At 36.5% G+C, this 14,994-nt stretch overlaps 1 protein-coding gene across 1 annotated transcript in view; it reads left to right on the top strand.

Annotated features, from left to right (window-relative positions):
• The window catches only part of DNAH8 (dynein axonemal heavy chain 8), a 143,813-nt gene that overhangs the window by 84,799 nt on the left and 44,020 nt on the right, over positions 1-14,994 (top strand). The window contains exons 53-63 of the mRNA XM_072994358.2: positions 751-964; positions 1,875-1,984; positions 3,195-3,358; positions 4,524-4,716; positions 5,325-5,447; positions 6,560-6,690; positions 9,095-9,248; positions 11,100-11,264; positions 12,080-12,306; positions 12,915-13,033; positions 14,537-14,640. Of these exons, the coding sequence (XP_072850459.2) occupies positions 751-964; positions 1,875-1,984; positions 3,195-3,358; positions 4,524-4,716; positions 5,325-5,447; positions 6,560-6,690; positions 9,095-9,248; positions 11,100-11,264; positions 12,080-12,306; positions 12,915-13,033; positions 14,537-14,640 (1,704 nt within the window). The remainder of the gene's footprint in view (positions 1-750; positions 965-1,874; positions 1,985-3,194; positions 3,359-4,523; positions 4,717-5,324; positions 5,448-6,559; positions 6,691-9,094; positions 9,249-11,099; positions 11,265-12,079; positions 12,307-12,914; positions 13,034-14,536; positions 14,641-14,994) is intronic.

Genomic DNA, 14,994 nt, shown 5'->3' with positions numbered 1-14,994 from the left:
AATTGCTGGGCTGAGCCTCTATGTCATAAAGAACATTGAGATGGTGCTCAAATTGCAGTGGGGGGAGGGTAAGGTAGGAGCATAGAGCAGTATTAAGCACATGCTTTGCACCCTCAAGGTTCAAAATTAGCAAGTCTCCACACCTTGAAGGCCTGTTTCCAGGCACTATAAGTAATGTTGAGTTTCATGTCAATTAAATATAAGTCAGTTTCATGTTCCCTTATATCAAAAACTTTTTGTATTCAAAATTGTTTCAGTTTCATATCATTTTTTCCCCTTTTGATAGTTTTGTAAGCTCAGACATACTTACTTCTTCACTGTTTCAGTCCAAAGAGATTTAGGCACAAGTAATTCCTATCAATTTCTATATAGCGAATCAAAGCGTGGTGCTTATATACCGCCCCATAGTGCTTCAAGCACTCTCTGGGCAGTTTGTAATTTAATTATGCAGACTACACATTGCCTCCCCAGCAAGCTGGGCACTCATTTTACCAACCTCGGAAGGATAGAAGGCTGAGTCAACCTGGATCCGGCTACCTGGGATTGAACCTCAGGTCGCGAGCAGTTTTGGCTGCAGTACAGCGGTTTAACCACTGCGCCACGAGGCTCTTTTTAATCACACCAACATTATTCTGTGCTCTGTTCAAGCTTACAATAGAATACATATATATATATGTCTAAATTGATAGAATTACACGTTTGCTATTTTCATTTAACTGAAGACTTAATATTTCTTTTTAAATTATTTAGGTGACAAATGAAATAGTGCGTCAAATGATGGAAATGGAAGGAATGTACAGCTTGGATAAACCCGGAGACTTTAGTACAATTGTTGATGTCCAGTTAATAGCTGCAATGATTCATCCAGGAGGAGGTCGAAATGATATCCCCCAGCGCTTAAAAAGACAATTTACTGTATTTAACTGCACCCTGCCATCCAATGCATCTATAGATAAAATTTTTGGTACTATTTTTTCTTCAGACTTTAAACTTTAACACACTGCATATGCGGAGAATTTGAAATCCGTTACTTCTCACTAATATGTTCATGAGGTAACAACTTGGTATAACCACCCAGAGTAGACTTTGGTCTAGATGGGCAGGGTATATATCTAGTAAACAAACAAACAAACAAACAAACAAACAAATAAATAAATAAATAAGAAAATGATAGCAGGAATCAAGTTCTATTCTTCGGTCAGACAACTCTTTACTTACAAGATAAACTTTCCCCAACAATAATCTCTCAAATAATACAAAAATGTATTGTAAAACAATACCTATAGGAGTAACCCTGCAGTCAGGAAACAGCATCAAGTCTTTTAGCCTGTTTTCCAATGGTGGAATAAACATGCATGGTAAGCATTTTTTTTTTAATTTGTGCCTAAGTCATGTGGACTTTAACCTGAATCCCAAACTTCAGTTGTGTGGTGTTGTGTGTGCCATTGCCAATGCTATTGTTTTAATCTCCTGTCAGGTGAGTCTGATGGGGGGCAGGGGGTAGAATGGAAAGGGAGGAGGACGACGAATGGAAAAGGCGCAAGGGTCCCCCCATCAAACCCAGGATATACACACATGTACAAATGCACATACACACATACATCCCCAGAGGAGAGAGAGAGTTACAGTGAGGGAGGTGCAAGGGTGGTATCTCTCCTCTAGATGAAAGAAAGCCAAACCTTCTACCCAGAAAGCAAGCCAGTGGAAGAGGAGGAGGAACCACCCTTCCCTTTGGGCTCCAATCTAGCTTAGAGGGAATATTGCCTCCCACCCAAATTGTAACTATTTATGCTTAAAATTCAGCCTTCCCTGAGAAAATCTAATTTGGAATCTTTTTAAAATTTAATGTTAACAGTATGTTGTTATTTTTTCAGGAATAATTGGCTGTGGATACTTTCATCCTTGCAGAAATTTTAAGCCTGAAATATGTGATATGATAATGAAATTAGTGTCAGCAGGCAGAATATTGTGGCAGTGGACAAAGGTACAGAGGGTGAATTCATTAAAATAAATTCATAATTTAGAGATGCAACAGTACAAACATATGCTCTTATTTATTAATATGTGAGGTATCGGCTTTATTTCACTGTTCTCAAATCTGAATCAAGGAAAGTGTTGTATGCCATTTTTGATATTAGAACAATATATTATATGAATATTGGAGCTGAAACTGATATTCATAGTCTTTGAAATCTGGTAAATTTTCCATCAGTCACATTTCAAATGGGAACATTTGACATCAAGACTTGAATTGATAATTTGAATTGAAATTCTTTATGTCAGAATTCTTGTTAGTCATCTGCTAGGGAGACAGTTTCCCTCTAAGCAATTTTGCTTCTCTTACTTGGACCTGAGGTTCAAATGTTAAAATTTAAATCATTTGACAGTAAGATGTCCTTAAAGGTTGCCTTATATAACTGTCTTGAGTAATTTCTTGAATTTTGGAAAGGGATGGTGAGTCAGCATGTTCCTGACCAGCTGAGAATTCTGTTGCTCAAATAAGAATTTCCATCCCTAATCCTGGCTCCATTGGACTGTAACTCACTGCTTTGTTCTGGTATTGTCAGATTTAAATTCCCTTCTCTGTCTTTTCCCCTCACTCTCCTTTACTTCTGAGTCATGAATTCTGAGTTGTTTTTAATTCTAAGCTTTACATAATTTTTATTTTTATGTAAACCCTAGTCATTAATTTATATAATTCAAGATGTTATCTAGCAATAAATACATAACAGTCTTTGATCTACGGGAGTGTCATAAGGTTCATTAGGAGTTTTAGGTGGCCCCGAATTACACGCGGAAACAGGCAGAGTCTGATTATCTGGAACATAACGATTTTTATTCAACTCTAACATTGGAGTATATGTAACAACTTCAGTGGGCACAAACCAGTCCCAATCCTTCAACTGTCTCTCTACTCTATTAAACTGGTCTTGATCATAGTCTCTCTTTAGAACTGGGGTGCCAGTCCAAACCTCTCTCTGTCTGTAGGTTTCCTCAGCGGTGCACTCCACACCGCACATACAGTGCTGCAGCACGGATGAGGCCAACGTATAATATTTTCCCACTGATTTCCCTAAGAGAAACCAGAATCCAAATATACAAAAGGACATATATTGTTTCACAGTTTCAAGTGTATTTATTTCTTGCCTTTGTGGGAATTATCAACAACTGCAAAAATATTGTTTTCACTTTAGGTGAAGATGTTGCCTACACCATCCAAATTCCACTACATCTTCAACCTGAGAGATCTTTCCAGAATTTGGCAAGGAATGTTAACAATCAAATCAGAAGAATGCACTGATGTTGTTACCCTTCTGGCACTATTCAAACATGAATGCACTAGAGTAATTGCTGACAGGTATGGTTATACTTTTTTCCTGATGAGTTACAGGCGCTTTTGAGACAGGAAGCCTATGACCATGCAGGCGCTCATTTTGAAGTGCAGGGTGAAGTGGAAACTCAAGAGGGAGATAAACAAAAAAACAATAATTGTTTTGAATACAGAATGGGGGGAGAAAAAACATCAAACCTTGTGGATAGAAGTTTCCTTCTGCATTTGAATTAGGCTCAAGTAGAGCTGTTGTTGTTTCAGTACACACTGAGCCTGTTTCAGTGAGGAAGGGGAAGGAGGTAAAAAATCCTGGGTGCACAGGAAAAATCCATATTTAAAGCCCAGTACCATTCAAATATGGAAGTGAGAGCTGGACCATAAAGAAGGCTGACCACCGAAGAATTGATGCTTTTGAATTGTGGTGCTGGAGGAGGCTCTTGACAGATCCTGAAGTTGAGGCTCCAATACTTTGGCCATCTCATGAGAAGAGAAGACTCCTTGGAAAAGACCTTGATGTTGGGAAAGTGTGAAGGCAAGAGGAGAAGGGGATGAGGGAGGATGAGATGGATGGACAGTGTCATCGAAGCGATCAACATGAATTTGACCCAACTCCGGGAGGCAGTGGAAGATAGGAGGGCCTGGCATGCTCTGGTCCATGTGGTCACAAAGAGTCGAACATGACTTAATGACTAAACAACAACAACCATTCAAAGAGAGGCTGAATTTTAAACATAAGTTAGGCTGAGGAGGGATCAGAAACTGCCTTGGGCTAATAAATCATCTGACAAGACTTTACAGGAGAAAAATTCATTGATAAGATGCTCTTTGCTTTACAGATAGGGAATCTTACTTGGTGACAAGTAGTTCCAGAATCCTGGAATAAATATTTGCATCTGCTTCAACAACTATGAAAATGTTTACCAAAATGCTTTTGTTCCCTTTTTTATTTAGTTTATGGTAGTCATCTAAACTAGTGGTTCTTAACCTTGGGTTACTCGGGTGTTTTTGAACTGCAACTCCCAGAAACCTTCACCACCAGCTGTGCTGGCTGGGGTTTCTGGGAACTGCAGTTCAAAAAGACCTGAGTAACCCAAGGTTAAGAACCACTGACTAAACCACAGTTGAGAGAGATATAGAAAAACTACCTTTTTGTACTTTTCTGGCACAGTCTTTTCTGACTTGTATCTTTTAGATTTGTCTGTGAAGATGATGAAGCTTGGTTTGACAACAGTTTTACCAGAGTAGTTGATGAACATATAGATTCAGCATTAGTATCAGACATCCAGACGGAACCATATTTTGTGGATTTTTTGCGTGAAATGCCTGAACCAACTGGTGAAGAACCTGAAGATTTTGTCTTTGAGGCACCAAAAGTTTATGAATTGGTATTGAACTAATTTGTTCATTCTTATGTTGTTCCATCTTACCAGAGGGCGGGGCAGCAGCAAGAACTTTGTCAAATAATGTTAAAGCTGTATAACATGCATGCTGAAAATGTATATATATGAAAAGCTTAAAATAGCTCTATACATTGTTAATTATTACTTATCAAAAAATTTTAAAAACATCCTGCATTGCAGCTTTACAACATCCAAGGTTAGAACTCTGTGTAAGAAATATACTATTTATTATTTGTTATAAGAAGTGTACGGTAGTTTCCTTTTATTCATATTCAGTTTATTGTAATATATTGAAACTAGAGATGGGGGTATATCTCCCCACAGGTGGAGATAACGAGGGTCTGGCCCCATGTGGCCAGATGGTCCACTCACAATTCTGCCACTGACGAAAGCTTGACGAAGCCTTCTTATCATTCTGTTGCTCGCAATAGATTAGCCAGTCCTGGCAGAAGGGGGGGGATGACGAGCCTCTCTGCCAGGTCGCAGAGTGGCTAATCCATCACGAGCAATGGAGCGATACGAATACAAATGCCCCCATCTTTAATTGAAACTAATCCTTTTTTAACAAAACATCATATTTTCTTCCTTTTTAGATTCCAAGTTTTGAATTTTTATCTGAAAAATTACAATTTTACCAGAAACAGTATAACGAAGCTGTTAGAGGTGGATTCCTTGACCTCGTGTTTTTCAAGGATGCCATAACACATCTTGTTAAGGTTTGTGTGATTTAACAGCGTAGTGTGCACTGCAAATTATTATATAGATTGCATTTATATAAACTATTGTATTCAGCATTTTACAAATGATTATAGGGCAATTTACCAACATTGGTAAATTAAAGAAAAATTAAAATTTGAGCATATAAAGAAAAATAACCAAAATACATAAAGTATGCTGCAGTTGAATCACAATTTGATAGTTAAGCCTGAGTAATTTATTTTAAAAAATTACTAGTATCTGAAAAATAGCAAAGGTGGTATTAGGAGTATCTCCCTGGCAATGTTACTATTGGAAAGAAAAACCCAAATTTCTTTTAAAAATATGATAGGCCTCAACTGCACTGGAGGTGGTGTTTGAAAGTCATTTAACTAATGAGTGTAGAGTATAAGAAGGTGCACTTTAAGTATTTTGTCCCATGTCACTGAAGATTTTGAAGGTAAACAATAGTCTTTTGAATAGACTTTGGAGACAAATGAATAGCCATTGAAATTCTGTTAGATGATATTTTATATTATAAATGTAAATTCTAAGACTATTGCAGTTGTGTACTATATAGATTTTACAGTACAAGGATCTTGATTTTCTCTGAAATCCAAATGTGAACACTGTATAAGGCACTCTGATATTATCATGTAGAGAGATTTATTTTTATTTTTAAATTTTATTTTTATTTTGAGGACAAGCCAATGCCTGTGAAATTTGGTCATTTCAACTTATGCTGAATAAGGTTGCTGTTGTCATCAACAGTGGATGGTTTTCAGAAATTAAACATTTCTGACTTCTCTGGAAATTTTTGAGGCTCCTCTTTATCCCTTCAATCATTGGGAAGCCATTGAAGCTGTAGGTGGGAGTGGGGAGTCTTTAATTACTCAAAATTACCACAGCTGGGATGACTGCACAGAAATCAGAAAGTTTTAATTTCCAAAAAATCAACACTTCTGATAACAACAGCAGCCTTATGCTAAGTTATACCAGGAGCAATTTAATACCTTCTTTATAAAAGAATAATTTGAAAGGAAATTTGTATAATTATCTAGCATTTTGATCTGGCACAGCTAAGAGCACTATTATCTTTGTTTTGGTTTGGTTTTTTGGGGGGATAATGTAGATTTCTCGAATAATTCGGACAGCATGTGGAAACGCTTTGCTCGTAGGAGTTGGTGGGTCTGGAAAACAGAGTCTTTCAAGATTGGCCTCTTTTATAGCTGGATACAAAATATTTCAGATAACTTTGACAAGGTGAGACAAATATATTTAAACAGGTGCTTGATTATTGCAGTTTTCTTTGCCAGAGTTAGAATCTGCAGTTTGTTAGGAGGCATTTGTAGATGAGCATATTTGTATGGAAATATGTGATCAGTGAAAGGCCTCGCTATTCTGTCATCATGGCAATGGCCTCTTCCTATTATTTATGTATTTATAATGCTATTGCTGCCCATCTGCTAAAATGAAGTGACATGGATAAATTCATGTACAGCAAAACTGTATCAGCATTCGGTGAAGTACTAAAAAGATGGATAATATTGGGGATTTATCAAAAGGCCCCCCAGGGCCATGTAGAAAGTGTCCTCAACAAGGACTCCTCATACCTCCTGGAAAGAGGACTCCGTGCATTCCCCTCTGAGATTCCATTCTGAGATAACTGCGCAGGGAAGGGTGTAGGATTGCAGACATACATGGTGTTACTATTATTCCAAGGGGCTTTTTACCTACCTACCTACCTACCTACCTACCTACCTACCTACCTACCTACCTACCTACCTACCTACCTACCTACCTACCTACCTACCTACCTTTCTCACATAAAAACAAAACAAACATTTTAAAATTGGCAGCATTGGCTTTTGCATCAGAAGCTCTGGTGACTGTCATTTGAAAAGGAAGAGCGGTGGTGACCAGACCTTTGCTGCTCTAGGAATGCTGTGTATCAAAGCTGTCAGCTTTTAAGATGAAAGAAAAGGGCGGGGTGAATTAAAAGAAGAAAAGAAAAAGATAACATTACTGTAAACTAGTTGTTTTGAGGGTAGAATTACCATCCTGGCTTAGTCTATCCCATTCAGCACCCACAAAGTGATGGCTATTTCAACCTGTCACCACTGATTTTGTGAATTAAACATCCACTATGGAGCATTTGAGTGTTAATTCTATTCTGCCTTGATTTTTTTATCCTCTACCTTCTTCTTAACCTTTTTGTGAGCTGTTTTGAGTCCTAGAAAGGTGAATGTAAGTCAAATAAATAAATATTTACACAATTATTTGTAAATTATTTTGAGCTAAATCCAGTGGTTAGGTTCAGTTAAGTAGAACCTTTCAATCTTGTAAGTCAGGACTTATGTAAGTTCTGTTGATAAGTTCTGTTGATTTGTGGGTCTGCTTTAATTGGAACTAATAATGGTATTTACTGTATATATTGGCTGCTTTCCTAAGCCCTATGGGGCTTAGGAAGTCGGTAAAGCAACTATGAAAGGGCTTCATTGTTGCTTTACCCGCAGGGAGCCTTCCCTTCCTTTTTGCGAAGCCCTGTGGCTTTGCAAAAGGATGGGGAAAGTGGCTGCCTTCCGTGTATAAAACGAGTCTAATTTTTTTTCTAAATATTTAAGGAAAAAGTGTCATTTTATACACGAAAAAATACAGTAACCCTTTTTTAAAAAAAGGATTGAATGCATTGTTTTTCTTACTGTATGGATTCACCATCCTATATTCTTTTATTTTCTCTATATGATAAACATTTACTTGTAACAAATCATTCTAATTCAAATCTTCATTGCAAAAATATCAGTTTCCTAAAATTTTAGTAGCATTATTATACTGTATTTTAAAATAATCAAACAATGTGATCATATAATATATTGGCTGACAATATGCTGTACAATTGAGTCGGTGACTTGATATATTCTGTGAACCTGGAAACAGGACTATCTCACTGTTAAGTGTCCCAAAGTACTATGCAAAAATAGTCATCCTGTCCATTTTAAGATTGGCCTCAATAGAGCAAATCTGCAAGTTTATAGGAAGGTCAGTATAGCTGAATAGTACATATGGTTTCATGCTTCTACTTTATTTTTGTTCCAACCCAGTTAATTCTGAAGTAGAGTGCAAGTAGGGTGCTGTGCCGAGTATTGACTACTATGTGTAGCAGTTTGGTCATTCTAAACTGCATCCAAGACTGAGCTGACCAGGAGTTGGACTGAGGCAGCTACCTCAAACAACAGAGTTTCGGTGGACAGGAGAACTGCCACTGTCACTCACTCTCCACTATCTAAGCTGACCATCTCTGGAAACCTGCAATGTGTGCGGTCCTCAGAAGTTTAAATGTTGCCTTCAAAACTGCCTGCATCATGGTGTCTGCCACTGTCTACCTCTTCTTCCTTCTCCTCTCCTCTGCCCCTCAGTATTGTCACAGGAGGAGAGGTGTTGTGGGTATAGCACTTTCCACCTCATGAAGCAGGATAGTTTGCACTGGTCCTATATATCCCGTATAAAGGTAGTGTACTAAATAAGCAAATAAGTAAGTAATTCACACACAACCTATTTATAACTATGACTCTTGAAAGGAAAAGTTCTAGCTGAATTGGATTCTGATGTTATGCCCCACCAGCTTCACTACTGCATATTAAGTTTGTTCATTTTCCTCTGCTCCTAGATCCTACAATGTGAGCAATCTAACAGATGATCTAAAGCTTTTATATCGAGTTGCTGGTGCTGAAGGAAAAGGAATTACATTTATTTTCACAGATAATGAAATAAAAGATGAGGCATTTCTGGAATACCTTAATAACCTACTTTCTTCTGGAGAGGTTAGGTTTTCAGACTAGCACATGCTTTTAAAATTCTTCTTTGATGATGACTATTAAATGTTATTTTTCTTTCTCAAAGACTTAGGGTAGGCTTATAGTGTACATGCAGAAAGAGATAAAAATAAAACATGCAATTCAGAAGTAGACTGTAATAGAGATCTTACATTTTGTTCACCATTGATTTTTTTAAAATAATGCTGGAAAGTATATGTTCAGAATGTTGACACATCAGCCACTCTATTTTGGCATTCATTCTAGAAATATTCATGGGCCAAATTAAAGTTTCTTCCCTTTCATCGATTCCTTTGAGAACTGAAATAAGTATTGCAGGACCCACTTGTACAATTATATGGTACAAGTGCACATCTCTGTTTGATGTAGTAGACAGATTTGTATGTACAGAGCTTTTGTTAGAAGCTAAAATACTTTCACTTAGATGTTTTGTGAGAAGTGAGTCAGGGGTTGGATTCATTAATAGATACCTGGAGAGAGAAAAGACAGAAAAATGAAGAAAAAACAGAATTCCCATGTCTTTGTTAAAGGTACAGTAGATTTTTCAATTTTTCTCAGAAAAAATGGAGAAAAAATTATCTCCATTAAAATAATTCTTTCTTTCTTTCTTTCTTTCTTTCTTTCTTTCTTTCTTTCTTTCTTTCTTTCTTTCTTTCTTTCTTTCTTTCTTTCTTTCTTTCTTTCTTTCTTTCTTTCTTTCTTTCTTTCTTATTAAGTGATATCCTTTTTAAGACAAGGTTTTACTTATTTAGCATGCCAGATCTGTGTAACATGAGGGCCTGTATGTAAGATAGTCTGCAGAGAACATTGGTCAGTATACTGATGATGTAATTGTCAGCAGCAAATTGTTGCTAAATGAAGATTCCCTTTTTCAGTTTTGAGGTGCACATAACTCAGTCTCATTGCACACGAGCTGTGTGCAATAAAAAAGAAACTATTTAATTAGAGGCAATCTGTCACTAATAATATTAATTCTGATTGGATAGTCAGAGTTGCACCACAAGATACTGACAAATAATTCCTGCATATCACACATTTTTACATCTAGTGGGTCTTGAAACCTTAATAAACAAAGAATATAAAAGGCTCTGTTGTTTCTGTTTTCATCTTTCCCCTACTTCTCCAATGGCAAAAACTAAGGTAGCTAGTCTTAGTGAGCATAAAGTGCAGTTGTCTGCAGCTCTCTTTATATAATTAAATCTATGCATAGATTTAATTATATATTATTATTATTATTTATTTGATTTATACCCCGCCTGTCTGGGCGACTCGTCCACTCTAGGCGGCTAAAACCTATGTTTTTGTATTTTTAAATTTTATCTAAAAATTGAAATAGTGTAGTCATATACTAACTGTGACATAAAAGCAGCATTTTATATTGTTAAAGTAGACAATAGATTTTGGCTTGAAATGAACATAAGTATTGCATGTATTTCAGATTTTTCCCAAAATATCTATTGTATTTTAATGGGAAAAATGCTTCCCTACCCCATGACTTAAATGTTTGTGGAAGTTTTACATTTGTACACATTCCCCAGTCTGCCAATTGATGTTAGTACTACCTGGCCAAAAAAAAAAAAAAAAAAAAAAAAAAAAAAAAAAAAAAGGCATGCCCACTGAAACAAAGGAAGAAACTGGTACCTATGCTACTTACCTAGAGCAGTGGGGGCGATTTGGATAGGTTTGGGTGCAAGTTCAGCCTGCCCAGGACCTGCCATGGCAGTGCTGAAATTTAGAGGCATTTTCATTGGAAAGGAAGTATGGAAACACAGAACTACACTTTATGAGCTATTATAATCTAGTGATATGAGTATGTATGTATTTATTTTTTTGAATAAGATCTCCAATCTGTTTCCTCGAGACGAAATGGATGAAATAACTCAAGGATTGATATCTGTAATGAAAAAAGAGCTACCAAGAGTTCCGCCAACTTTTGATAATCTTTATGAATATTTTATAAATCGGTCAAGGAAAAATCTTCATGTTGTTCTCTGCTTTTCTCCAGTGAGTTTCCTTTAAAAGTATCTCTCCTTTCTTTGGTTATATTATGAGAATGTGTGTATTGGGGGAAGGTGTTCTCTGCTCAAGGGTAACAAGGAACTCTAAAGATTTAAAAGTGAACAAGAGATATTTTTACACAAATGTGTCTGTCCCTCAAAGTCAAATTTTCAGTGTCTTGCAAATTTGACTTTGCCCATCAATCTTATGGAAAATGGACATACCTTTTTAAGTTATAATATTTTTGGGCTATAAACTAGTACACAGAGCCCAAGGCAGCATGTGTTTACTTGAAAGTAAATACGACTGAAATTCAGTGGGACATGCATCCTTGTAAGTATGGATAGGATTGCCTATTACATTTTGACATGTTAATACCTTGACATGGAGTTAGCATGTAAGTGCTCGTTAGGATAAAAATGTACATGCTTGTTATAAAGTAAATATAAAGTTAAGCAAGTATAGAGGTATTTGTGGCAGCAATATCTGGAAATTAATTACTTTTCCTGCTGGTCCTGTGGCCCCCAATGGCTTCCCCACAATGAAAGGCATCTTTGGGTCAAGGGGATTCAGAATTTTTTTTTATTTCTCAAAAATCACAGTGGCTAATTCTATCATCAGCCTTATACAGCACAGCAGCACAAACAAAATTTTAGCCACTATATATGTACAGAAAACCTGTTTTCACACACTGACCCCGAGTTAGGGCCTGTGTGTAAGGAATGTCTTTGTTAACATATTATCATAAAGATGTTTGGCTGGTTACAATATTATGTACATGGCATTCACATTTTTATTATTATTATTACTATTATTGCTAGGTTGGTGAGAAGTTCCGTGCACGTTCTTTGAAATTTCCTGGTCTTATATCTGGCTGCACCATGGACTGGTTCACTCAGTGGCCCAAGGAAGCTCTTGTTGCTGTATCACATTATTTCTTGTCAGATTTCAACATTGTCTGTTCTCCTGAAGTTAAAGCACAAGTTGTGGAAACTATGGGCATTTTTCATGACTTAGTTTCAGAAAGCTGCGATAATTATTTCCAAAGGTAGTGTTTGAAACATATGTGTTAATTCCATAACTATGCAAGTGTAAAGGGTTTGTTTAGGTATTGATTCAGAATATATATATATCAGACAGAATCCTGTTGGTGTTTATGTAAGACTTGTGCAAATTGCCATGGCAAATTGCAACTGACAAAGTTCCAGCATGTGTCTTGAATGTGTGCCTGGTCACACATTTTATTGCACAAATAAGACGCATGCTACCTCCTTGTCAGTTATTTGCAATTAGCTGTAGACTGTTAAGCAAACCGATGTGAACATGTTGGATTCTGGCTATTATTTTAATGTTTAATATTCTGAGGGTCCGATGGACAGAGTCAACACTAGTTGATTCAAATTACAAGAAAATATCAGGAAGAACTTCCTGAAAGTGAAGAACTTCCTGACAGCTTTTTGGCAATTTCATGGACCATCTCAGAAGGCTGTGGACTCTGTTTCACTGGAGGTGTTAAAACAAACGCTGGAAGGATATTTGTGAGAACATTTGTCAGAAAATTCAATGAAAATTGAATGAGCAAAGTTGTACATTTGCTGAGGATTGTATTAGCATGTATATTTCAATCTCAACTGTTGTTGCTTTTGAACATTATAGATACCGACGAAGAGCTCACGTTACCCCCAAATCTTATCTCTCTTTCATCAACGGCTACAAAGATGTTTATTCTGATAAGCTAGCCAGCATCAATGAACAAGCTGAGCGGATGCAAATAGGTATGCTGCCGGCCTGGTAACTCAAGAAGATCTTCTGATTTTCTCAATCCTTTTACAATGTGGGCCAAATTAAGTCCCCTGAAAGTCCTCACTAAATATATATAGGATTCCAGTCTTAACTTCCTCTGATATTGAATTTATACTGCAAATTTACTGTTTTGTTCCTGTGAGGGCTTATTAATTGTTTTATGGTTTCATTACTTCTTGCTTGTTATCATTAGCTGCTTGGAAAATGTTTGTTGTCTGAAGACTGATATATCTGCAGAGTAAAGGATACTGAAGACAATTTAAGAGTTGATAAAGATATTTAGAGCTTGTTTATATGACAGCTCACAATACTGTCAAATAAATTAAAGTAGGAGGGGATACAGAACCCTGTCTCAGTTATGGTACCACACTGTAGATTTATGAACTGTCCAAATCAGTCTTATTTTATTAATGGAAGGTCAATTAAACTCAGCCTATTCTGTATTTGGATCATATACATTAACAGAATATATCTGAGTTGACTCTCAAAGCATTACCCTCATTTGTAATCTCTATATGTGAGAAAGGAAGTGAGGACGAGTGCATTAGAGCTCCAGTGTGAATTCATTCTGGGTGTTAGTTCAGACACCTCAAATGCTTAACCTATTTCACGGAGAGCTCCTGTAAGGTTTGTGCCAGAACTCAGAATGAATTCACTGGGCACATGACACTGGAGTCCCCAGTATCTGCTGTTTCTTTGCTTTTGTCATCCTGTATATGTAGAGGGCGACTCTCTGCAAAGAACAGTGTCCATTGAGGCTTTCTGCAAGATTTTGAATCCTGATTTTGCCAGCATTCTATCCTGACAAGGACAGACAAGAGGAAAATAGTCATAAAAATAGTGAACAAACATATGGAACTAGTCAGGTTTCCCCTCGTCATATGCAGGTCTAACTTGTAGAAAGAATACCTAACAGAACACAGGTGTTTAATTGAATATTAAACACAGTACTTACCCTCCAGCTACATGAATGCTCAGAGATTTTGTGACTAGTGAGATCATCTGGATGTTTTTGTGTGCCTTCTCTACCAAAATAAATTTGTTCAAGGTATTTTTAAACTAAAGCATCAGCAGACAAAACTTAGAAGTACATTTGTGGAGCAAGAGCATCAGGATACATCCATTTTGTTAAGGATCTGTCCCCCTTTTTCTTATATAAAGAAAGGTTTTGCATTCAGTGTGACAGCGGCTTATATATAGCAGGTTATTGAATCAATGCAATTCATAGCATCATGGATCTTTGTAGCTTAGCAGACTAGCTTTCAGGGATGCAAAAATCTTACTGGATTGTGGCCATACAATTCCCTCCATAAAACATTTCTTCAGCAAACATCACTATAATTTTTTGAAATAGGACAGGATCAGTGATTTCTGATTTGCAGCCATTCTTTAGTGGGCCACTTTGGATTTCTACATGCACAATATTGTTATAATATAAGATAGCAGTATAGATAACAATTATTCTGATTTTTAAGGTCTTTCTAAACTGATGGAAGCTAGTGAATCTGTTGCTAAACTCTCTCAGGACTTGGCAGTGAAAGAGAAAGAATTGGCTTTGGCTTCTGTAAAAGCAGACAAAGTGAGTAAAAAATCAAGTAACACACTGAACGCTGGGTAAGGATGCAGAAAATGTCATCCATTTTTCATTTAAAAGAAACTGATCTGATTCGTATTTCCTATACTGATATGTGGACCAGAATTCACCTATCCTTTGCTTATTACTTCACAATATAATTCTAAGCCAAAAGGTACTAAAATGCATATGAAATGTGTATTTTAGTATAGAATTTATTCAAAAATGCATGTTTTAAGAAAAAAATGCATTCAAAAATGTGTATTTTCTGAAAAAAAGTCCATATGTATATTTTTGTGTGCTTATGTTTCTTTAAAATCACACTTTGCTATGAATGGTTGTTAACACTGATATATCCCA

This window comes from Pogona vitticeps, chromosome 1 (genome assembly GCF_051106095.1).
Source record: "Pogona vitticeps strain Pit_001003342236 chromosome 1, PviZW2.1, whole genome shotgun sequence".
Lineage (NCBI taxonomy): Eukaryota > Metazoa > Chordata > Lepidosauria > Squamata > Agamidae > Pogona > Pogona vitticeps.
This window is presented reverse-complemented; position numbering and strand designations above follow the sequence as displayed.